General features: G+C 39.8%; 1 protein-coding gene across 10 annotated transcripts in view; it reads right to left on the reverse strand.

Moving 5' to 3' along the window:
* LOC118338846 (dedicator of cytokinesis protein 9-like) overlaps window positions 1-26583 on the reverse strand; it is an 80065-nt gene that overhangs the window by 20862 nt on the left and 32620 nt on the right. For 6 of the 10 annotated variants that reach the window (XM_035676252.1, XM_035676251.1, XM_035676261.1 and 3 more), the window contains exons 2-21: window positions 23057-23173; window positions 17077-17166; window positions 14455-14537; window positions 13159-13228; window positions 10938-11033; window positions 10040-10174; window positions 6725-6899; window positions 5726-5778; window positions 4878-4952; window positions 4630-4770; window positions 3646-3858; window positions 3275-3397; window positions 2741-2823; window positions 2176-2298; window positions 1871-1950; window positions 1568-1755; window positions 1339-1404; window positions 771-863; window positions 539-662; window positions 284-402 (exon numbers count right to left, since the gene is read on the reverse strand). In XM_035676252.1, the coding sequence (XP_035532145.1) occupies window positions 284-402; window positions 539-662; window positions 771-863; window positions 1339-1404; window positions 1568-1755; window positions 1871-1950; window positions 2176-2298; window positions 2741-2823; window positions 3275-3397; window positions 3646-3858; window positions 4630-4770; window positions 4878-4952; window positions 5726-5778; window positions 6725-6899; window positions 10040-10174; window positions 10938-11033; window positions 13159-13228; window positions 14455-14537; window positions 17077-17166; window positions 23057-23173 (2247 nt within the window). Of the gene's footprint in view, window positions 1-283; window positions 403-538; window positions 663-770; window positions 864-1338; window positions 1405-1567; window positions 1756-1870; window positions 1951-2175; window positions 2299-2740; window positions 2824-3274; window positions 3398-3645; window positions 3859-4629; window positions 4771-4877; window positions 4953-5725; window positions 5779-6724; window positions 6900-10039; window positions 10175-10937; window positions 11034-13158; window positions 13229-14454; window positions 14538-17076; window positions 17167-23056; window positions 23174-26211; window positions 26498-26583 lie in introns of those variants that run through there. The other 4 variants (XM_035676260.1, XM_035676256.1, XM_035676257.1 and 1 more) reach the window with 2 other exon arrangements.

Raw genomic sequence — 26583 nt, forward strand, 5'->3', positions numbered from 1 at the left:
GGAAATTACTTTCGTTACAACTCCAGATGTACATACAACATATATCCATACAACATATAATATATTAAGAACATATATATATATAAATATATATATTTTATATTTATTTTATATATATATTTTGAAAGAAGTTTTGAAATGTGCAAGAAATTTAGAAATGGTTGTATAAAACATATTTACAAGCAGTAATAGCCTGCACATAAAACAGCTTTGCACTAAAGAAATAACGATTAGTAGATGAGGCAAAACAATCACTGTTTAACAACTGGAGGATGCACTCTACCTTACTGGCACCCTCCTGACAGTTGAGGTAACCAGCAGGCAGGTTGGCAGCCACAGGGACCTGGCTCTCATTCATAATCACCCGGCCATCCTTCAGCAGGGGGAGCCAGGCGTAACCCACTGAGAGAAGAGATAGAAGCAAAGACAGTAAGGTGAGAGCCTGATGCTTCAAGCCAGGAAAGAAAACAGGTAAACGTCACATACAGATTTTTAAAAATGATGCTATTGTGAGATCAGGTGTTGGAGTGTGTGTTACCTTGAGTCTCAACCAGGTCTCTCTTTTTGGTGCTGGCCTTGCTGTTGCTATCACAGCTGACATGGTAGAAGGTGAAGAGCAGATGATGTTTTTCATGGAGCTGAGTTGGCAGCTCAATCTTATACTATAGAGTAAGAGCACAAATAAGCATGCCATCATTAATTGCATTGACTTATACGTATGAATAGCACTCATTACTGATTCTGGACACATTTGGCGCAGTGTTTCTTACCTCATCGTAGAATTCGGGGTTGTGCTGGTGATGTAATACTGCAGCAAAGGCATTTTTGGTAAACAAGGGTCCTCCAGGTCGGCCATAGATGCACTATGGAAGGATAACAATAATTGGTTAGTTCCTGTGAAGGGACCAAGGTTAGTTAAGACAACTTAAAGTAAACTAAAAACTAGGTGTTAAAAAAATTTGTTGAAATAAAAATAAAAAGAAGACTTTTTGGTCAACTTTGTCAACACAGCATGAAGAGGCATGGTACATATGTTGAGACTGTCTACATGACAGTCAATGTGTATTGTGATACATATTCTGAACTTAATCTTGCCCCTGATAAATACTGCCAATATAATAATAAAAAAATAAAACTTATAAAAACTAAACTAAAACTAAACATTTTTAATCAATAAAAACTAAACTGAAACATGCAAACCCACTATTGAAACCAACTGAAACTAAACATTTAAAATGAAACAAAAAATAAGATAATTATATACAAAATAATATCTCTGAATTTGGGGGGCTGTTCTTTGGGGATTTGGAGACACTTCAAGGACACAGCTAAGTTTACCTTTAGTGAAACAGCCTCTTCCTCATCTGAGTCCTTGAACTCGATGCAGACAGCTATGTTTCTAGCCTGAGGACAAACACAACGAGCAAAACTGACCCAGTTAGTCACACTATGAGAGAAAAAGTTTACAGGAAACTTTTAGGCCACATATGGAGGACAAAGTCATCATAATTCCTCTTCCTGTCAGTTCACATGCAAATTAACACCGTACAACAAAAGCTTGTGATACCTTTGTGAATGACTTTTGGTTGTCGTACTTCAAGTGCCTCGGGTAGACATAGAGGTGATTGTTGTAGATGGTGAAAGGCTGAGAACATTTGGCTATATACGGCACAAACTCCTCCACTTCAAAGAAGATGTTGGTCTTCTCACTGACATCAAACTGCTTCACAGGAATGTAGGATGAGGTAACACAATCTATATACAGAAGCAAGAGGGAGGGAAACTAAATAAACAGCCTGCAGACAACGTGACCGATCTGCTCTAAGGCAGCTTTCATCTCTCATGTTGGCTGCAAATTTAGAGACCTTACTTGTCAAGTCAGGAGCTACATTGTCAATGGTAACATCGAGGTTTCCTAGGATTACAGGCAGCTTGGCCATCTTCTCTGGCCTGAGGAAAGGAAAATAAACTCCAGTTAAGCCTTTGCTGTCAGCTACCAAAGACTAGAATGATCAGAGACAAATGGTATATATACGCACACTACATTCACAGATGTGAGCAAACATCTTATTTTCAAAACTGACCAGCATTTTCCAAAGTACAACCTATAGGAACATATTTTCCATATTTCCCTTTCCAGAACATCTGCAAGAGTACTCAAGTTATAATACTAACTTTCTGAAATCAGCCAGCAGCTTGAGCATATCATCGTTGGAGAGCTTGTTGCTGTCCTGTCTGTAAAGAGCTGAGAAACGGGCACTTTTGTCAAGCGTCCCTGAAGCATCTTTGAACAAAGTCCTGCAAGAAAGAAAAGAAGGGTCAGGTACATATTTCTTGGGAAAAATATTTAATACACTGATATAAAATGGTGAAAGCAGCAAATCTCATTTGAGAATGTAGAACCAGCTAAAGGCCATGGGCTTGCTCAATAAATGACATAAAAGATTAACTGATTAGTAAAATGTTTAACAACTGAGATAATCATATTGAATAGAACCCCAAAGTATGAGTACCTTCATATTACATGTTTATGTTATATGTAATTATAATATGTGATTTAGGTTCTGTATTTAAATCACTGTTGTGTCCTTCCTGAAAGACTGCACCATATACTGTCGATGTGTGTGTCTGTGCGGGCTGTGGACTGGGTGTCAACTACACAGAATCTTTTGGTGAAAACTGAAAGAAAAACCTGTAAATAGAACATACAGTACAGTTAAAAAATGAAGAGATGAAGTACCTTGCTGCCCAGGCAAAAGGCATCCTGTACTGGCCTAACCGGCTACATGCCAGCTTGGCATTTTTCAGGACCTTCTGTGCCACCTAGTGGAAGACAGGAACACAATGTGGTTTCAGCCTCATCACTTCAGTTCTCAGCCCTGCAGCACTGTAACATATTCAGCATGCTTCCAGTCTCAACACAGATATACACAGATAAGTTTTGATAACATACCCTCCTCGCGCGCACACACACACACACAAACACACACTTAAAAATAACACACAGATTTCCGTGTTGTGTGCACATACGCACACAAAACAGATTTCACATGTCTCGCCTGAGTCGCATTACTGCCCACCACAGGGGGCACAACCACATTTGTACAGCCAAAGTCAATGCTTCTGTTGAGAGTCTGTGCAACTGGTCAGCACTTAAAAACAAGGATGATTATCTGTGTATAATGTGGAATAATCTTGTGGAAACTGCTGAGTCTGGGGGAACATGCTGCGTCCCGAGGAGGACGGTGATGAAAGTTCGTGGGTGGGTCAGTACCTTGGTGGAATCTGAACTCTTCATGTACGGCTCGGCACAGTGGTTGATTCCCCCCTGAAGCACCTTCTCTATGCGAGCCACCAGGAAGATATCTGGGTGCGGGCATGTTACAGAGAACACTCCCTGTGGAGACAATGAAAATGTTGGAAGTTTAGCAGTGTTAAATATGTATTTTACATGTGAATAGATCTGAATATTAAGCAAAAACAAGTGTTGAGCAAGTGTGATGTTTTTGAGCCTTGCTAACAGCATGCTAGAGTTGGCACTGTCTTTGGTCCAGACTGAAATCTCTCAACAATTTTTGAGTGAATGATTGCCATGAAATTCTTTTGAGTTGGTTTAAATTATTAATTTTTTTTTATGTGACCTACCTGTCTTGGATACTGCATGTTTGCCTCTGGCACCCCATGGACCAACCGTTGGCCCTCAGGGTGGGTGTCTCCTCCACCGTTCATATACTGACTGGTATTATTGGGCACCATGCCCCTTACAGATGGGTGGTTTAAATCCACGTGGAAGTCAGAGGAGATCTTCCTGCCGTTCTGGATGTCGAACAGTGACAGGGTGACATAAAATGGCTCTACCTGGAGAAGGACAAGAGTAGAAATCAGTCTGCAGAACCACATCGTACAGATATATGTATAAAACTATCACTAAACTGTCTTAGTTGCAAAGTATCACACGCCAAACTAAACACTTAACACTACAGACAATGTGCACAGCGTTATATAGTTTCAACACAAAAATAAGGACATTTTAAACTATAAAAATATATACCACTACTTACATTACATCATACAGTATGTATGTAGTATCTAATGTTTGGGATGCATCAGACAACCTGGATCTGACATCATGTTACTTTACATAAAAACGATCACAATCATTTGCAGACATTACAGAGCACTGGTATTGTATTGGTACTTGATATTGGCAGATTCCCTGTGTTTCACAGTAGGGAAAAAGTTGGATTAGTGACCCCTATCTAATGTATAGCTAGCAGCTATTTCATTAATATTTCAGCGGAGGGAGCTGGTTGAACGCGCTTCAAAGTATCTGCTCTGTATGTGTGTTTGTGTGTGTGTGTGTCATGTCCGTGTTTCTGAAGAGACAGAGCATGCTGAGTCTTTAACAGACAGATTCTGTTAGGATGGACAGCAGGACATCAGACTCCATTATACAGATTGTTCGCCATTACTGAGCCTGTAGCCTGGTTGCTATGCCAACAGGAGTCCTTCAGCGGCTCAAATAAAGAGGGGTGTCCATCCGGCCGCTCGCACAAACCATCTTATCCCTCTTTAGTCGGCCGGATGGTGATATTTCTGTTATTTAGGAACTATTGTGGCCAGTCTTACGTTTGTTGTCGGCCCTTCCTCGTTCTCGGCCACACAGCTTTGCAGATTAAACGAGAGGTCATTGCAGTTCACCAGAAGACGCTTGCCAAACTTCTCCTCAAACTGCTTGACATCCGGCTCTATTCCTGAGAAATCTAGTTTCTAAAGACAGCACAATGGAAGGTATTACATTTCATTAGGTGGTGTTAGGTTGGATCTTATTACTACATGGAAATAAGTGAACTTAAATGTGTTTTACATTTAATTACCTGCGTGTCAGGGTCCAGGGTGAACAGCTTCAATCTGGTCTCGCTCCTCATTCTGGACTCTATATCTCTTGAACTCTGAGGGGAAGAAAGGCATTTCCTAAATCGATTGAAACCTCGGCTGTCTGACACAGCAGAAGCATCGACTGAGAGATTTCCAGTCAGTAGGTTTTAACATTAGAACATTTTCTTTTTTCATCATTTGCACCCATCTGGAAATAAGGCTTCATATTTTTACAGGCTTATCACGCTGGGCAGACAGGCTCAGTGGTAAGAGTCAGGTGGTACCAGCATACATTTCAGTGCAGCACACTATAACCTGTCAAGCTGTTTCCCAGTTAACTGTTACCATCAGTTTCCGTGCACAGATAGCTTTACTACTGCATACCACTCAGCGCTGTAGCAGCATGAAGAGCTTTCTTCTGAAACACTAAATATCCATTTAGGGAAGAAAAGACAAAAGCTTCTGCAGTCTGCAAGTTATCAGTCAGTAAATCATTTAAAAAACGCAGATGTTTCTATCCTCAAAAATGTTCAAAACTCTTGACGCAGGTGAAAACATTTTTGGATGAAGCCCAAAAAATACTCTGAATGGAAGAGTGGAGTTGTCATGGATCACATGACAAGCGATCTGTGTTTAATGTCAGATCTGATCTACAAAAACAAACGAATGACTAAGAAATTAGGTGTGTAACCAGTAACTCTTAAATCTAAATTCAAACCACATGTTTGTGGCAAAAGAGGCCCTCTTCCTTTCTTACAACTTCAACAAGGATCAGAGATTTAATGCTGCAACTTCATGTGAGGATGTACCAAATGTGTGAGCACCCAGCTGAGAAAGTAGGACCTACCTGAAAGCTGTCCATGCTGCCAGAGGAACTGTCTGACTTTCCAAGATCATCATCTAGAGGAAAATGCAAGAAATCATTGGATGAGGGCCAGAGCATAAACAAAACCCCCTTGTGTTGTAAAACCGCCTTAATCGCTTACTGACATGTGAAAGTTTAGTAAACAGTAATTCAACTGTACAGAAATCAGCCAGGATTGAGATGGAGATACTACAGGTCTCAATGGCATATTTTAAGAAAGCTCAGAGATCTCCTCAAGCAGAACGTTTTTTTTTCTCATGCACAGCGTGATTAATAAAACCTGAGGAGTTAGGGAAGATTAGTGGAGCGTTTTGTGCAGAGGCATTTAGCCTCTTTCCTCCATGGCTAAGCCTCCTATGAGACAGGAGGTGAGTATTAAAAGCCTGGGTGGTCTGGTATCACATCGCCACAGACTACAGGCCCAGGAAGAAGTGGTGAGTGGATGTGGGTGTGAATGCTCCTTTAAACATCCTCAGGTACACACAGTATCCCAGAGTAAATAAACTGATAGTGATGAGAGGATTTACTGGATGGTATGGTGGATTATTATTATTTTCGATATAATAACTGAGTGCATTTTTCATCTTAGTTTACAAAATATCACCACTGTAGCTTCTATAATCAACTGCTTTAATTAAGGTTTATAACATTTTAGTTATAATACATGATTACTTTCATTATCGATTATACTAATGACTATTAATTGTCTATAAAATGTCCGATGATAGTGGCAATTTCTAAAGCCAAAGTGTCATTAAACATCTTGTTTTACTGTCTTGTCCGACCAATAGTCTGAAACTCCAGAGATATTCAGTTTATAATCAGAAAACTAAGGAAACCAGAAAATATTCAAATTCAAGAAGCCTGTGAAAAACATAAATCACTTCTCATCATGAAGTTGGATAATATTTTGACAAGACTAGCATGAAATAATATTCCATTTCATATTTGTGTTCCTTCAGGTGCTGGAAAAATACACACCATCATGAATGTCTCCATTCCTCTTCTCCTGCATGGCAATCTCGAAGCTGCTGTGCAAGATCTTGTTGAGTGTGTTGATCCAGTCCTCCATCTCTCCTTCACTGTCTGAAGCCAGCAGGTAGGTGCTCTTATCCTGCATCTTCAGCTCGAAAGCAAACCGCCGAACCTTGTTGTTCTGCCGCCACAACACAGGGGGAGATGAGATAAGAGGAAGAAGAAAGAAGAGGGGGAGACAAAAAAAATAATTATATAAACTTGGAAGATAAGAAATATACTAAAAATGCAGAACAACAAATCAGAACAAAGACTTATGTGTTGGTATCTCATATTATATGATTGATTGACTAAGTTTAGTTTTTCACATTTAAAAATCAAATACTCAACTGTGGACATGGCAGGGCTGAAGGAATGTTTCATCTCACTATCCAAAGCTAACATTTAACATCTGCCAGCTCACCAGAAGGTAGCAGATTCTTAGTTTTATGATCTAAATCAGACCTTCACTTCACTTTAACTCTACCTTCCTTGCATTATGCTGATTGGGCCTACAAAAACATGAATGTGTATGCAAAGCAAATATTCTATCACAATATCCTGGGCTTAAAATGACACTATTAAGCAAAAATCTAAGCGTGAGTCACTGTTTTGGAAAGAGATGGGAAGCTAAATTTAATTTAACTGCCATAGAAAGCAAAGGAACAATGTGAGTTAGGGAGGGACAGAGTACTTCCATCTGTATAACAAAGCCTCTAGCTCTGCCAGGACCACGGCAGAGACTAAAGTGTGATGGAGCTGCTGGGTGAAGTCAACAGAAAAGGAGCTGGATCTGTCGAGCCGAACTATGACCTCCAAACAGCCATGATGTCACTGTCCCATTTGTGCTTCGGCGTTTCTCCATTACAGCCCATTCAGGACCTAATACCACTGATTCAGCTGCAGTTTGGCCATGAAACAGCGACTCTGCCAGGGTCTGTTGCTTAAACATTTTAACGAAGTATTCAAGCAGTATTTCTTTAATGGGGGATAGGGGAGTCATCTCATTATTGTAAGCAGTCGGTGGATTGTTTTGCTCCGGTTATCACTGTAGCTTGCCTGCAATGTTGAAACAGCAGAGTGGGAGTGATTGGGAGGGAGACTCATTATCTGCAGGCTGGCTCAGTAAACATGGTGAGTGGAAATAAAACTGGAGTCTTGATAAACAGACTTAATCATCTGATAGGTAGGAGGACATGTATCAATTTTCTAGACAATAAAACTGCATACACCCTCAGGGGAAATGAGTCAAGATGATTTTTTTTTTTAATATTAAAAAATATTTCATAATATTGTTAGTATTCGTACAACAGTGAATCCGTAGAAAATAAAATTAAACCTCAGACCATATTAATCAGTTTACATTTCTGAGCCCTTTTGCTCCTTGTTAACCTACTGCCATTCTCTTAATTAACATGTGGCAAATTCTTAGTGTGTTGGAGCGTATGTTGGCATCTTAACAAAGCGCAGGAGCAGCTTGAGGCTTAGTATGATGTCACTCTACATGCCATTACAGCTGCAGAGTTAAACATCTGCAGTTCCACTCTTAGAGAGCGGTTTCTGCTGGTTGAGCTTAAATCACATGATCTTTGTTACTTCAACAGAGCAGAAAACTGCTCAACTATATATGGTAAACAAGGGGTTGTGCAATGCTACTGAACTGCTATAGTGCCTATTAGTAATGGGATAATCACCAACAGAATGATTTACTGTTAGGATCTGTATAGTAATCAGCGTATAAGCAACTAAATTAGAACATATTTCTCCTTAATTTAATGTATTTTCACTTAAAACTAGTAGAATGGGGCATGACACTGGTATGGACTTTATAATAGCTTCAAACAAAGAGATCTGCCTGTTACTGCAACGTGTGTGAGGTAATCGTTAAAAGTTCAATGGGTTTGTTGTAGATATATAAAATCTAAATGACAATAAATGTCAGTGCAGAAAAAAATGTTGGAAGCTGTATTGTCTTTATGTAGTGTGTCCAACAGAGAACTGAGGTTTGTTTTTTGGCTGTGGGACTGCCCAGTGCATGTTTCAGTCCCAGTTCATCTGAGAATAAATTTGAGTAATGTGCATCAAAAGTTTCTGAGTATGTATGCGTCTACATAAAATCCATTATCGGTCACAGTCCTGTTGTGATATTTATTAGATGTTGGCAGTTAAAGTCTAGGCGGCTCAATATTCCTCCATCTTCTTTCATCACAGCATCAATCCAGATCTTGTATGCACTGTACGTCTATGTTGGTCTGTAGTATGTGTACAATAGCATGTACCCCTTTGTGAACACAAATGGTCCTAAATCAGTGTCCCTTACATTTAATTACTAGGATATATATCCACCTTGTTTTCTTGTAATATATATATATATATATATATATATACACATTATTCATCCTTTTATAATGAGTAATTGTTTGTGATATAAAATATAGAAGAACGTAAACTTTACGTATTTTGTGGCATAAGAAATTTTACATTATGGCACATAAAACAGTGCAATGCAATCTTCGTATGTTTCTTGCCAGACTGGACTGAACCAGGAGATGCATTCATCCTCAGGAATGTAACAGAGTGAAGGTCTGCGGTTGAAAACTGGGTGGTGTGGAGGTTCGGGGAACTCGGGGGACGGCACAGACACCACAAATACCCCTCTCCCCCTATTACAATAAGACAGTCTCTGAGACTCCATCTCATTCACCAATAAATATCTGATTAATGCCAGCTGCCACATCAGTAAAATCAGGTTCTTTCCATCTACTGAGATGATAGACAGAGGAAAATGCACCCAGTGAGTCTTGGCCTACGTTCAGATGTTTGCATGTGGCATTGATTGTGAAGCTGATGGAAAGTGCACAGAAGTGAGACCTCAGCATTCACCTCGTTTCACCAGCTGAGAGTCAGCATTAAAGCATGACCTTGGGGAGGAGAGAGCTCAGGTTTCAGGGAAACGAACAAGAGAGGGTCTCACAGATACTTTCCAGCAGCAGTCCATCAGTGAAATTTGTATTGAAACTTTCCCTGTTATAGCTATATTTCCTGTTATGGAAAATACACTTATAGAGAACAGAACTGGGAAGCGGAAGTTGCTACTGCATGGTCGTATTTTCAGTTTAAGGTGTTTTAATTTCTACGAGGAACCAGGCCACACCCTGTGCTACCACTGTGCCAGCAGGGATTTCCCGTTTGGCAAAGCAGGTTAATGTGTCATCCAGGGTCATCGCAGCTTAACAATCACTGTCTTCGAGACAGAGATGACTGGAATATTTTAGAGCGTACCTGAACCACACCCATACAGGAGTCCAAGAAAATAGTTCCTTTGGGCTCTTTGGAGATCTTCTCATCCTTGTAGAAGTTCAGATTATAAGAGCCATCCCCGAGCTGGGTTAGATGGAAATACCTCCTCTTGAAAGACTGAAACAAAAAAAGGAAATTGTATTAAACTCTGAATTATTGTAAAACAAAATGCAATGTTTTGGCCATGTGCATTTTACTTTTATACAGTATAAGATAAGGTTAAGAGTAAAAAGTAGCCTGCTTCTAAAAAGGCAATAACTAAAACCCGGTACAAACCTAAACCTTCCTTACTTTGGATGGATATAGTAAGAACATAGAATATGCAGTATGGATTGTAAAGCCCTTTGAAGCAAATATGTGATTATTGCCCATAAACAAACAAAAGTGATTTGAGTTGACTTAAGGAAAATATTGTGATGGATAAAATGACTTGAGGGGGGAGACCTTAGAGGAAAAACTTTCACTGCGAAAGCACAATGGCACTAACATATCTGAATCTAACTTTACTGTGTAACAGGTACATGATATACATACAATACACTGCAGCTTTAGTAATTTGTAAAGTAATGTAACTAGGGCTGCAAACAATGGTTATTTAATTATAGATTAATCAATTATTTTATCCATTAATCAATGAATTGTCTTCTCTATAAAATGACAGATAATTGATAAAAGTTTCGACAGCCAAGGAAATTGATTAATTCGTCCGACTAACAATCCAAAAACCAAAGGTATTTTGTTGACCAAGAAAATCAGCAAATCTTGTCATTTGAGACTCTGGAACCAGAAAATATTTGCTGATTCAGTCAACAGTTGTTATTTATGCTGATCAAATAATCAATTAATCTTTTCAGTTCTACATGTATCACCACTGTCTCACCCTCATGGTGACGCTGATGGCACTGTTCATGTTGCCTTTATACAGCCAGCCATGCTTGGAAATCCCTCCCTTCTGGGATCCTAGGGAGGCCGTATCCTGCAGGACACACAGACATCAGACAATTTAATACACACTGATACTGCGCACACAGTGCAAGGGAAAGAATCTCATCAACTCTTTCCATATACTATAATTCACAAATGTACCAAAGGAGCGAAATTATTATCACATTTACTTTATTTTGAAACAAGCTGCAATAGTTAGAAATGGGGGAAATTACTCCATACTTTAAATAATTGTCAAAATAAACAGTAATGCAGATAAAACACACCTATATATTAAAACCACTGGCAAATTTTACTTCAAGGAAGACTCAACATAAATAATTTTCAGTGTATCATCATATCACCAGTGCTTTCTAACAGACCCTGCCAAAGCCTTGCCTCACTGTGCAGAAAACCTTTGATGTTGAGGTTGGAGATGACACAGAGCCCAGCAACCTGTAGGTCTGTCTCAGTCCAAACAAGCAGCAGAGGAACATTAAACAAACTGTGACTGTTAAACAAAATAAATATCTCCATCTTCAGAGCAGGATCCATGACACATGGACCCGATCGTCTCACACTTATAAGGTAAATGAAAGCATGAGATCACGTCCTTCACATACAACCAAACACCAAGCTACTTGAGCCACCGGCTATCACGGTCTGTAAAAATAAACCAATTAGGCGAGCAACGAAGAAAGAAGACACAGGGACAAACTCGACAGCCCTGTCCTGGTTTAGATCAGCCAGGAGACGTGTCATTTACAGTTACACTATCCCGACTGAAAGACTACAGGAGGAACTGCACCCCTGACTAATTTCACACAATGCAAAGAGTGAATGGTCTTTCAAGATGTCTCCATCCTGGTCCAGCACCACTTCTTCTTCTCTCAGTCTAATAAAGCAAAAGGGGCTTTTAAAAGTGCTGGCAGGAATTATAATATTTTCAATGTGCCTTGTGGAGTGATCTGAAAAGCATCTGGAAAGGTTCAGTACCTATTTTTCCTCGTCAATGTCTAGACAACATTCAACAGTTCCCTGAGAGGCAGACAAATTACCGGGTTCATTTGCTCTAAACTCCGATTTGCTCCACAAAACTTTTGTCAGGGCATCTGAAGAGTTACGTTACTAAACTACAGTCAGACAAAGAAGATGAACCAGATCACGCCAGCAATGTTTGACGTGATCCAGAACACACAATCATAAAAAAATGAATGATTTATTCTGGGGATTTTAGAGAAAGAAAACAAATCCTGTTCTTTCATCTGCTGTGTTTAAAAAAATCTTGCAGTGGTGAGGAGTTGGAGGCCAGAGGGAGAGGCACGAGTTGAATGAAGGGTGATTTGGATCTTAATCAGTTGTTGCTGATGTCTTGTCAGAGGTTGACTGTGAGGATGAGCAGGACAGACCCTGACCTGTGACGACCTGGCACAGCTTCACACTCTGAAGAATGTACTTCCCTCAATTACAGCTGCATTAACTAACACACAGTTAAAGGGGAAAAAAAGACACAAGAGACCATGTATTTCAAATATTGTTGCCTATAGGAGGCGCAGTTGGACATATCAAGTGAAGAGAGAAGGTCAGTATCTTCATACATCTTGTGAGGCAGCGTGACCTTATAGCATGTTAGATAACATTTCAGCCTCAGCTTTGTATCGCCTTTGAAGACTCCCATCAAATCTGAGTGTCTTTCCATGTTGTGCACTCCTACGAGCCATTCCAAAGACAACAAATACTCATTTAATCTGCAAAAAACACACACCCACTCTGTCACATATGAATTAGACAAGGATGAAAAGATCCAAATGTTGCTTGAAAATCTTTGTGTAAAGAAAAAGGCTGTTTTGAGACATGGTGCGCCAGCAAAAGTCTTTAACTCTAATTACACTTAATTCTTTCCATTAAATTCAGCTATTTGACACAAAAATGCCTTTTATCACTTTAACAACTATAATGAAACCAGGAAAGGCAAAACTGATGACTGGAATTAGACACGTCTTTTCTGGTCCGGGTATCTAATAAAGTAAATAATCCTGAGTAATAATGCAGCCTAAAAACAGGATGAACACTCATTATTAACATTGCAATTATATGTAGTATGTATACATATATATGAATGTAAATGTATGGTTGGCATTGTTATTGACTGGTAAAAAAGTAAGATATAGACTTACCTCGTCTTTGTCAACATCCTCATCCACTTCAAATACATGGACAGCCAGTTTATCTGGCCTGGACACTTTGCTGTAAAGTAATCAATTCTCATTAAAAAGGCATCCATAGTGTGTATTAACAAGGTTAGAAAACAACACTTAACATCATCACAAACTTCAACAGATTACTACAAGTCAAGGGAACGCACTGCACTCAGGTCCTTAAGTGTTTAAAATGAGATATCTTTTTCTCAAACACATTTATCTGATAGATTTTGCTCATAGTTACTTTGCAAATGAATTATATTTTAAATGTTAAACGTACAAGATTAGATAATGTTATCTTAATTTAACGAAACGGGCACTCTTCTCAATGAACACATTTACTTAGGATGTTTATGTACATTTTACTGCTAGTGATTGAAATTTGAGCACCTTACGTTTAACAGCACTGGCTGTTCAGGATATCAATGTCAGACTGAGATTTGCTTATTTGCTTTCATTTCAGTTTTGACTACAAAAAACCTTCAAGCACATGTGGTCTGAAGTGGTGTGACTGACATTATGTGATTTTTCCGTCATGTTTTTGTCATTTTTTAAAAATGCTGCTGTCTCCAGAGAGAAGGTTAGAAAAAGGCAACATCATGGCAAATGGAAATTCCAGGAGTGTTAAAAGGAGGCACTTGACTGTTCATGGAGACGTTAAGGTGTATACTGCCTGCTGGAAACTAAAAACGTGCCAAAGGTAAGAATCACTTCAACTGAAAACAGTGTGAGGCTTTTAACAGGCAATCCACGTCACGGTGTATTGTTTTAACTTCCCCAGATTCAGCAGAGTGACAAAACATTTGGCAGCTGTGATAGTGTCAAAGTCAAAAGGTCATTGTCAACTCATATTCTAACATATTGGCAGTAAAATATATATTCTTCAGGGAAGAGGCTGGAGCTGATGACACAATCTCTGGACAATGAGGGTGGTTTCCACACTGACTGCAGTCGGGAATTAACCAGTGCATCGTAAAAAGGAAACACTCTTTTGCTGCGTGGAAATAAGAATTATTTGTGCGCTGTGTTTCCTTATAATTAAGTCACAACAACATTTTCTCAAAAGCAGGAAACAAAAAGGTGACAGTTTGTCTAGGTGACCTGAAAAGACTATGTGTGACTGTCTCTATTAGTTTAAAATCTCTGGCATCCATATATTATATGCAGTAGCTGTTCTTACTTGCCCATCATGAGAATGTCTTGGCACACTACCGCATTATCTCTGTGAATACAGTGTACAGTTGTGTTGAGGTGTTTTAACTATAGACTCACTTTGGAAGCTGTCGAAAGTCCCCAGAATAGTCCTCGTACTTGTAGTTGACGACATGCCAGTCAGACTTGTAGGTCTTAATGCACTGAGAAGACAATGGAAACAAATCACAGACCACTGTTAGATACTGTACAGTGTGTCAATGCTATAAAATACACAATGCAAGAATACTTTAGCTGCGTTAAGGTGTCAATATGCTTCAAACAAACTGGTTTGTAAGATGTGTTGTCCAGTAATACCTGAAAGAATGTTTAAAGATGTTCACAATGGCCAAACTTGGAGTTGGGACCAAAATCTTGCAGTCATTTAGAGAAACCAGATGCAAAATTTAAATATGGGGATAATGGTTAATACAACCTTTCCTGGAAGGCTTTCACTCTTTTGCACACGGTTGTACACTTAAAAAAGGAACAGTGACAGTTGTGGCGTGTGAAAAAGTGTTTTGTTTGGAAAAGTCACAGAATTGATCAGAAGCAGCTTCCACATTTTCAATGTCGGAACATTGTGGGGGGAGGCTTCAGACGCTCTTCAACTATCTGACTGCCACTGGGGCTGAAGCATACTGACACCTTCAAAAGAGTTAGCGATGCACTCACAATCAATATAATCAGAGATATATACCTTTTTCACAGCAGCCATTCTGACATGAAACATTAGGGTAAACACAGGTGTTACCAGTGATACTAATTAGGGACCTGTTCCATTAAGTGTAGAAGAGCCTTGCACAATAGCAGCACTCTGACTGTTTGACCTGAATGGAACTATTGTCTTTTTTCCCCCATGCATTTTACTTCCTTGTCTGGTAAATCTGGTGCCTACATTACCCACAATGCTACTTGACCCCAGACAGTTCAGTCAGAGATTCGGGTGCGTTATGTGGAGCAGCAGCGGCTAATATAGTGTCGAGCACAGATGGGGAGCGGTCTCGTAAGCCCACTTCTGTCAACTCCACATCCCCAGTCTCAGCTGGGCCTGAAAAAATTATAAAACTTCGCACAGCTCCCTCTGGAGCCACAGAAGGCTTTTTAACTTTTTTCACATATGCAGTATGACTCCCCGAGACCTTTAAACAGATTTTGATGTGTAAAATAGGTTCTCCATTCTGAGACAGTGTGATAATCCTGAAATTGTATCAGATAGCCCATCGAACAGAAAATCTATAAGATGAGATACTGTGAAAGAAAGTAGTATTTTTCTGATGGACAAAATATCCCAATAATCCCAATAAAGCACATTTACAACACAAGGGTTGTTTTGAGCAACAATTAAAGCCTTTAGGCAGTGAAAAGAGAGTGTATGGTGAGTCCACCTCAGTCTAACTACCCACACCAGTACAAACTGGGAGGGAGTGTATCTCTATCTCCCTTTGCTTGGAAAGGAGACATCTGTTCATTGTTAGAGTCAGTGATAGGAGTAGCTCACTGATCTTTTCTACAGTAATACATGCCGTTTACAAGAACTGCTCCGTTGGGGAGACGAAATGCAACCTGATCAGGAAAGCAATCGGAAACAGAGGGGCTCCTGCTGGGTTGATCCACACAGCTGTCCTGGTGATGTCACGCAGCACTTGACCGGGAGTTTTAGTTTCTTTATGACTTCAGACAAGGCTCCCTAAACACTGACCTTTGACCTGGAAGGTGAACTGTCGGCAGCCAGTTGGTCTGTGGCTCAAAACACACAGTAAGAGCAGTGTGCATGGGCCGGATGGTAAACCACTGTGATGGTTAGCGGAAGACACATTCCCCCTCTTGTTGCCATAATTCACAATTTTATCAGCACCAACTGGAAAATATTTTTTCATTCCCACCGCAATTAAATTACTAAACAAACTCACTTTACAAACTTCAGTGTGGGTTTTGATAACAGATATATTCAAGACTCAGCACCAACAGACAGCACCATAAACCAACCCTGACGGAAAATAACCAGAACTTTGATAAACTTGTGGAAATTAATTGCACTTTATCATTCCTACATCCCCTGGCATAAATAAATATTATTGAGGAAATACAGAACAAATTGTCCATCTGTCTCCAGTAATGATCTGTAATGAGAACAGATACCACTTACACAAAAGTTTCTACAGGCTACTTCCTGATGTGCTGCGTACATTGCTCCTAATATTAGGTCGCAAATTGGTAATGACTCACATTAGTGTCACTATTTTGCATCGATGTGTCTGTGTGGTTTACATTCACGTCATATACTTTCCTAACCTCTTGTACCAGACGACTATCAACAGGTTTGTTCATGTTCTGCAATCAAATAAACTGTCTATATTTGTGTAATCAGTTATGGTGCTTGAAGGGAAGCTTAAGGTCCAGTGTGTAACATTTAGGAGGATCTATTTGCAGAAATGGGATATATTATTCATATGTTTTCATTAGTTTATAATCACCTGTAGTATAAATAGGAATTGTTGTGTATTTGTTACCTGACAATGAGACAGAGGTTTATCTACAGTTTTATCTACAGAGGGTACAAAGTCTGCCATATTGAACACCCATGTCCCTTCATCAGAACTGTGTGGGTGTGGTCAGATTTGATTGACATTGGTCGCCATTGCTTAAACTAAGGCGTTGATTAAGAGAATATATATTCAGGGCTTTTTTAAATCAGCTTACCTCTTGGACAAATAGACTCTGGGCCTCCCTCTCTGCATTTTCAGGCACTGTAGGGTAGAGCGTTCTCCCTTGCCGCCTCAAAGTGGAAATCTGCAAAACAAAGCAATAACAAAGCAACAGAACAAACTTGACAACATAGTTAAAGTGAAATTGAAACAAAATGTGAAAGACATTGCTCAAGCTGGACACCTTCACCCAGTCATACAGTTTGTGGTCTCAGCTGGACACAATTGCTTGTGGGTGTTCTGTTAAATATTATTCTATGCTTGAGAGAGGACTGATGTCTTTCTGAGGGTTCAAAGGGGCAGTATGTGAGGGAGGCAGGATGCTCCAGAACCCACAGACACACCCTGAGTCTGGCTCTCTGCCACCGTTGTACAGATGCACTCTGAGTAGCCAGCATCCCAGAGCCTCTAATGCTCCGTTCATGTCTTTCACTATTGACCAACAGGTTCATTGTGCGCTGTAGCCAAACAGCAGTTTCACAGCGGAACAATAATCAAGGCTCTGCCTCTAACCTCAAATCATATTTCTAAAAGACTGAGTGTCAACAGCCGTGATGGAGGCTCTGTAAGGCTGTACTTGCACACAGCGGTGCTTTGAGATAATGCTAGTGTCAGCATGCTAACATGCTCAAAATGACAATGCTAACAAGCTGATGTTTAGCAGGGGTAATGTCTACCATCACCGTCTTTGTTTAGCGTGTTTGCATGCTAACATTTGCCTCTCAGTACTAAACAGAAAGTACAGCTGAAGCTCAAGGGAATGGATGTGTAATAACTAATAAGACCTGGATACGGCACCGCCACAAAAACTATTATATACCATATCTTGCCCAGTGGTCACTCATGGTGTTTAAAACTGCAAACAAGATCAATTATGACTCTTATGAAATTTATCATTATGAATTTATGATCAGTTATCTTTAACATTTCTCAAGCCACAACGCAAAGATTCATCTTTCTGTATAGTACCCAACTCTAATAAAAGGTCCATGTCTTAAATCAAAGTATTGGACAGTTTAAAAGTTTCACCTGATGATGGCACAAGATGAAAAGTGAGAATATAACCAAAGTTATTACTGTAGATCCTGAGGGATATTTGAATGCCTGTATCAAATTGCATCGCAATCTGTCTAATAGTTATTGAGAGATTTCACTCAAAACCTATAAACCTCACACAACAATAATATATCCAAATTATTACATTCATTAAAACTTCTACAATGGGACTTGTTAGCTGTGAAGGAGATGGTGTGATGACATATTTCAAGAGAGCAGCATATCTTATACTTTCATAGACAATCAGTAGGTCAGTTTTAGAGTTTTTTCTAGCAGCAGTGTGAAAGCTGGAGCTCTATTTAAACTTTCTTTGGGTAAAATCCTGCTGTGTACATCACCATCAGGTCTTGGCACAAGGATTAATTCTGAAATTTTAAAATAAAGTGCATTTGACCACACATAATCCCTGCGAGCAAGAGTGAAATATGAATACAACCATTAAGTGATAACCGTTCAGCTGACTGAGTTACAAGGAAAGCAGTGAATTTGGGCTTTGTGCAAGTCAAATGCTTATCATCTATGTGTGCTCTGTGTTTTCTGTGATGTGAGGGATGCAGACAAAACCTCTTTTATCTTTTCCCAGCACATTTTATTCTAATGAAAAGTGCTTTGAGCAAAAATATTGTCCATGTCATTAGTTTACAGTCCAATTTACTGCAGACTGAATCAAATTAAACTATTTGACCACAATGTTTGTATTTACTGAAAAAAGCATTAGTCAGGTTTTTTTTTAAATAGAATGAATCAGCCAAATGTGTTTATAAACCCCAAAATATTACAGTATCCAATTCAATCCAATGATACCTGGAAAACATCAAGTTAAATAATGATTTTTTTCAAAGGTTTAGCTTCTTTTATCATGTTATGCAAATAAAATCTACCCAAGGACATTGTACATTATATTATTGGGGTAATATTTTGTCATCTTAACACACCACTTTACTGTAATTATGGTAGTCTAACACTAAGGCTGAAACAGTTAGTAGATGAATCAATAGTTGATCATCAGAAAATTAATAATGAATTATTTTGAATCGTTTAAGTCTTATTTTCAAGCAAAAGTACACCGAACATTCTCTCGTTTCAGCTTCTAAAAGGGGAGCTGTCACTGCTTTTCTTTGTTTATACCATTATAAATTAAATACTTTTGGACTTTGGACTGTTTCACCATTGGCCCTATACAATTATACTTATAACACTTTACAGTCCAAATAATTAATTGTCTAAAAAATAGACAGACAATATCAAAATAACAGACAGATTAATCGATAGGGAAAATAGTAGTTACCCTGTAGTATATGGCGTTTTTATTAGTATATACTTTATAAAAAATGATTTAAAGAAAGTTTAAAAGTGGCTGGTTTGAGAAATGAAAAACCAAAACAATATTTTATAAAATGATCATTGTCATTGTAGTTGTGTCTTTCTTACACCTGAAATGACATTTAGGCTAAGTTGCTAAACTACCATCTTTCTCTTTTGCCTCACTGTTCCTCCAAATGACCTTACATTTGACTGGGCGCTGCTATGTCAACTATGACAAATTCCACTGAGCTCGTATTTGTGAACGTGAAGTCTCCCCTTCCTCTCTGCTAGCCAGGTTTCCTGCAGGGGAGATGACAATCTTCGCAATCCAAGCAGCAGAAATAAACAGGCATGGAGGTAAGAGGGAGCCAGGAAGTGGGCAACAGGAAGCATTTAATTGGACTACAAGTCACCAGGGAGAACTATGTGATTTTCTGGTGAAATAAGGCCAAAATTAGCACTGGGATATAGCTGCACTCCATCAACATTTTATTTATGAAATCATTCTCCTTCCTCAACCTAACCTGAACCAAGTGTGCTTCTAGATATTACCACGTCAGCACCAGTGTCATATTTCCTAAATTAAAGGTTAATGCCGTATATTTTTTAAATCCCATGAAAAGACTAAAACCAACAAACAATTAATTTCTCCTACAAGTATTGCCAGCCATGATATATCTTATTCATCTGTGCCGTCGACTTCCATTGTTGTTTAAAAATGAGTAAACACATAAATGAGCCAAAACATTGCTGGACACTGTAGTTTAGTTTGAGTCCAACTTCTTACCTGATACAATTATCTCCCTGGGGACAGGAATGTCTGTGGAATTAGCCATGCCACTGAGCCACCCGGCTGATAAAAAGGAAATTATATGTGATCCACTTCTATATATATATATATATATTTGCCCGTAGGAACAAATGAATACTGGGGGTGAGTGCCACAAGCAGGGTACAGAAGTCAGTAAGAATTGAGAGCCAAATTAACAAGTCGGTTTTAGCGTTTTTATCGTATTTGTTAACAATAACAAAAATATGGAAACATCCTCAGCCTCATCTCAGGCTTTACGGGGGGGATGGGTCTAGACCTAAATTGAGGAGAAGAGGGAAGGAGGGGCCCCTTCTTGGTAATCCTCAAAAAATGTCTCCAGAAACCTTGCAGAGAGAGCATAGAGAGACCTACACGGGACTGCCTTGTGCCAACAGCTTCCAGATCAAAACCAGATGGAGATGATATAAACACTGGCTCACAAAAGACCAGTACCAACACATGACTTTAGATGTGCCAGTGGGGATAAGATAAAGGTAGAGACCTGATAGTGGTTTCTATTACTGAGGAACAGCCAGGATAAATACAAAAATAACAACACAGACAGAGGAGCTCTTTGTGCCTGTTTTCGCCTTGATTTATCACCAACTAGCACTGTATACTTAGGACTGTCTCTATTCATATTGATGTTTCTGTATCAATACACACTGGCTGTACCTCCTTTCACTAAAAGCACCAAACACTGACAGGGCTCTGACACAGAAGCTGATTAAAACCTTGCTTGAACAAGAGTGTGGGGAGGTTGAAACAGATGTTAGGTTCAATCACTGTGCCTGTGGTGGTGTTTTTTCTCAGTCAGAATCACCTGTCAGGCCCTGACAACGCACTGTTTGTGTGTAAAGCTGGTATGCTATGTTCACAGCAGCAGGCTGAAGGAGCATGATACAAGAGAAGACAAAGTCAAGGCTGCCCCGCTGTCATTGAGCACCCAGCTGCTGGGTCTTTGTAAACTGTAACAACCCCTGGATTCACATACTTTTCACTTTTACCCTATTCCACACGGCCATATTCATTAAGGAGAGTTTGTACCGTACCGTAACTGGGAATAATTCAAAGGTTCTTCACTCTAACTACACTGACAGTTAGTCCCCATTACACATTTAACCAGAAACATGGCCTGGTTTAGTGATCTGGGTCAGATAGTGGTTTTAGTCATTTACACTTCACACAAACATCACTTTTACAGAGAAGGATTGATTCACATGTCAACACCAACCCATATACTGCGGGTCAAATAATGCTCAGATGCATCTCAAAGTTATATTTATGTCAAAATATGTTATTATATGTTGGTATTTAAAAGGTTGATTTTAAAGACTGATTTGAAAAGTGTACCCATCTGGTGCTTTTAAGTTATATCATATAAAGAAAGCTTTGTTTTAAAGCTAGCAACTCACAAGATAACATTATCATATAGTGTGTTGCTGTTTGGTCGCTGTCCTACGTATAATGGTGCTATTGGAATTTTTGGGGGGATTTTTTTCCTTTATTTTAGAATGGATGACAAAGAGATGACAGGAAATGAGAAGGGGAACGACAAAGGTGGGGATGTTGATGTTCATGGTTGGCACCTTAACCCCATCCAATTGTTCTATTCTTTACGTGAAGCCCTTTCTCACATTTCTTTCTGACTTTCCGAAAAGAAAACTTGTGTGGAAATGTTACAACATCTCTTGTACACTATCTGAGGATTTCACTCCCACTAGAGCTGTGGTGGAAGATTTCACTTTACCCATATGACTATGACATGGAGAATTTCTCCAGATTTACAAGTTAAAGGGCAGGTGGGAGAGAGGCTTGAGAGGAAGCAAAAAATGCATCCATGCTGCATTCACATAAAACAATAAATAGTAACTTTACACAACATTTGTAACAGTATATAAATCATCAAAATCACTTTTTATTTGTCTTATTCTGCAGTGTAGGCATTCTGACAAAATATGTTAAAGTCATCATGGTTAGTGAAACAAAGACTGCTCTCACTGAAAGGAGAGCTATGACAATAAAAGCCCAGACTCTATAAAATTTCCACTGGGCCGTGAGACAGAGTGGCAGGGTCAGATTGGAGGATATACTGTACATCTCATTGCTGCTGTTGGTAAGGACACATCTTTCAAAGAAGTCTCATTTCCTGAAATACAAGCACTGGGCCAGATTTCCATTTTAGATTTTCCGTCCTCATCGGGGGAAAGTGTGAGGGAGAGTACGTCCTGTACAATGAGGCTGTAGATAACACTTGCTCTGTCACAACATTGGAGACAAAATGAGCCAATTAAACAGATGGCCCCTGACCCCTCTCGCTACAGCATGGACGGATGTAAACAAAAAGAAATCCTCTGTGAATGACCCCACCCTGTGCTCACAACGCTGGCCACGCCAGGACCAAAGGAAAAGACTGCAAAAGCCAAACAAACACAACAAAGAAAACACGCAAGTGGGTGGGTAAATAATGATGTTGGACAGACAACAATAAGCGGTGTGACCTTGTGTGGGTATGTAGCACCTTTTACTGGCATACAGTATAAGTACAAGCTGTGACATTTCTCAGTCTACCATTAAGACGCATTACTTAGTGGATATTTTTCACCTAAAGTGCCTCACTTTCACCAGCTTTCACATGAGTAGCCCCACTGGAAATCAAAGCTCTAGCTCTGGCAGTGTTATAACCACTCCCTAAGGTAAATACCACCACTTAATTTACATCACTTCCATAGTTTAAAACCTTACTCCTATAGTCCAGCTATAATACCCAGAGCCAGATTTAGGCTTTTCTGCCCAAACTCACCTCGAAGTCCTCCATGGGGAACTGCAGCATGTCTCGGAGGACATCGCTGAGGATCTGTGTCTTCCTCTGCACCAGCACATTTTCATAGTCCAGTGGCTCAATCACCTTCGGTTTCACCTGGAGAACACAGACGAAGCACGCTGTTAATGGGACATTTGATGTAAGTTCACAAATACTGATAACTATAATACTAAAAGGCATGACATGCATGCCAACACACAGTTTTTAGTTTTTTTCCCCAAATTTTTTTATTAGCTAGATCCAGTCGAGAGATGAAAGGAAATAAGGAAGGAGAAAGATGGGTAATAGATTTCAACGTGAACTGGGAATGTTGCGCTTCATGGTTGGTTAAGTTTTTATAACTGACCGGGTAATATTATAAGCACTACTCCCTTATGAACAGTTTCGGTCCTCAGAGCTTCATCAGGTAAAATTCACAGAAAGAGGGTCTAAGATTAGATTTAGCTATTAATGATTATCCTTTTAATTAGAGTGATAACAGAGACTAACACTAGACTATTTACATTGAAAATGAAATGCACTACACTGTGCAATAACAGTGGCGTGCACACTAAGGAAGTATTTTATCTCTGCAAATGTTAAATATTGTATACTATTATCATTACCAGCACCAAGAAAACAGTTTCCAGGTCAAATCCATCAAATGACGCATATAACTGTGCACAGGAGCAGAGAGGGTGTTGTTCATATACAGGCCTCCACACTGAGTTTGATTGATCTAGCAGTGCTGTCTATCACATTGGGCTTTACCAACACATGCTATCTGTTAGATACACTGCAATACGTCTATCAGGCCTCCATCTGCCCACAGAAAAAGCATCCGCCTCCGCCGTGGGAAGGTCCTGATGCTGATCCCTGACATGTCTGTCGAGGAAACAAGGAAACAATTACACTCAACTACAATAATAACAACTTCATATAACACAATTATCCTAGGTACAGCATAAAACAAACAAACCAATATCCTCTTTTACTTTTAGTGTACTGGACAGAAATCCCATATCAGAAGTCAATTTGAGCTTGCTATGTTGTTTTGTAGCTGACTCTCACGAGCATCAAAAGGTGATTAAGGATTTATGGTGCATCAAGTCATAGTGTCTCCATAATGTTGAAGTATCGACCCACTAAACTTCAGTGGCTGAGGCTGGAGAGAGCTTATTCACTGCAAAGATACAGCAGCCATTAGATTGAGAGTAAGCTGTCAACACTTGTAACTGATGAGACGGGAGGATAAATCTAACAGCCAGAGAAACGGCAAAGCGCAAAATGAACAGTGACACATCGCCAGACTCCAGGGCTGAGCGACAGCGCAGCTCACATGTTGCCTCTACATCTGGGACTGATAATACTAGCATGATCTCAGAGGGAGAGTCATGGATATAGACGTGCTTAAATACATGTTGCTAGCAACCTTGTTAATAACAGAGCTGAGGACAGAGGGGGGCAGGACCTTGAATTAGTTTCAAGGACAAGGAGGGGATAGCAGGCCAGAGATGGTGCCACCAAGTCTGCCAGCTAAAGCAGGTTGTGACATTATCAGTCGACCGTTTTTTCACAAGTTTATCTGAACATAACACAAATGTGGATACAATGAAAAGCAGACACACTTCAACAAACTGTTTTCTCTACCATGAGAGAGGAAAAAGTAGAGAGATTGATAGAGAGATTTCGGCAGGCGGGGCGGGTAAGTCAGGAGAGAATTAAAGAGGTCGGAGAGATATGGTGTATGCAGGTATGTGTCTGTGTCTCGCTTGAAGCAACCTAAAAAGCCTAAAATCTCTACATCTCTATACACAGACCAGATAGCCCGTACCAGACGGTGAAACCTTAAGAACTCTGGGTACACACAGCTGCATTGTCATTATGCACCAATGTCCAGGAAAACAAACCCACTGACAATGACACAGAAGTAAATAAACCAGGGGATTTAACAAACAGGCTCTGAAAGTGAGAGGGAGTTAGTGAGAAGAAGTGAAAGCAGTTTACAATGAACAGCCTCGGGATGTTCAGCATCACTTAGGGAAAGACCCAAATACAGGACGTTACTGCACTCAAAACCTGTGTTTAAAATGGGATTCTGATATTTAAAAGTATCTGCTAAAATATTTGACCCCCTTATCTTCTCACCAGTGATGGATTCCTAACCCCACTGTTGTTGCTGACTATTGTTGTCCTCCAAACCCTTCTGGCCTCTTCCACATTGCTTTGTCAGTGGCTGAAGGTGGTCAACCACACAGTACACTCAGCACTGAGTAAGAAAATGAACATACATAATAAGCAAGAGCTCTGTCATTCCCTCAACCCACAGTGCTGACCATGGTCAATGGTCCTAGTCCCAACTTTATATATTACTGTTAGTCCTTGGAAATAACTTGTTAAGTTATAATATAATATGTTATGTCTTATAGACGGAACATATTGCACTTCTATCTCTATTTCACATATTTCTAGTATTTCTAAAATATGCCATGTTGCACATCTGTATAATTAAGTCAACAAGCAGACAGTCATCCCTATAAAGAGCATAAAACAGAAACTTATGAAGCCTCTCCTCCACTCCCTCTCCACAGTGATCTAGCAGCTGTTAAGCTGCAGCACCCACTCCTCCCATCACTGCACCCTCTCACAGCAATGAACAATGGTGCTGTGTAGTGCCTCTCTACTAACTGATACATTCAATCTTTTGCTACTGACTGTTCAGATGGCTCTGTAGAGATCCGAACCACTGGACACCTTCATTGCGGGGCAGGAAATTATCGCTGTCATCACGGTTGACTTTTGAGCCAAATAAAATGTTTTACAAGCCATGATCTTTAAGAATAAACTAGAGGAAACTGCAGACTGCTTCCCTCCAGGTAGTTAAGAGCTGGTAAAGTTCAACATTCCTCTTTGCTGGTGCTAGCGTTGCAAATTTTAAATGCGAGCTGGCAATGTTGTGTGCAATGAAAGAGATGGCAAAAGTGAACTAGCACAGACACTCACATGACACCTGCTTTGGGGCTTTATGGCTGTGGTTAAACTTTACAGCACTGCACACTGTAAGATGTACTTTTAGGTCAGTAAAGCTTTGACAAGCCGACAGAGATCTAAACCAAAAAGTATATGTCTTTATATGAAGTCCTTGATTGACTTACCACCACCTGTGGCACCGTGTCTACCTCAGCCTCAGCTGCAGCCAAGCTCTTGTACTGCTGCGGACTCTCAATGACCAACTCCTTCTTTGGAGCTTTACTAGCCCTTCCTTGCATTGTCAACAGCTGTGGTAAGATATCTCCGAGCTAGATCCCAAAGAGAACTGGACTGCCAGCATATCCGATGGAGAAAAATCCTGGCGCTGGAAAAAGTTTGAGAAGTTTTTGCTCACAGACTCGTGCTTAACACCCTCCCTTCTCAGACTGCTCTGCCTGTCTGAAAGCAGTGGACTCACACCCAGGCTGAGGAGATGGCCCCTCCTACACTCAGCTGTGCTGCCTGGGGGAGTTAAACACCCTCTCTCTCTCTCTCTC

Source organism: Morone saxatilis, unplaced genomic scaffold (genome assembly GCF_004916995.1).
Source record: "Morone saxatilis isolate NCDOM2014 unplaced genomic scaffold, NCSU_SB_2.0 Contig5, whole genome shotgun sequence".
Taxonomy (NCBI): Eukaryota; Metazoa; Chordata; class Actinopteri; family Moronidae; genus Morone; species Morone saxatilis.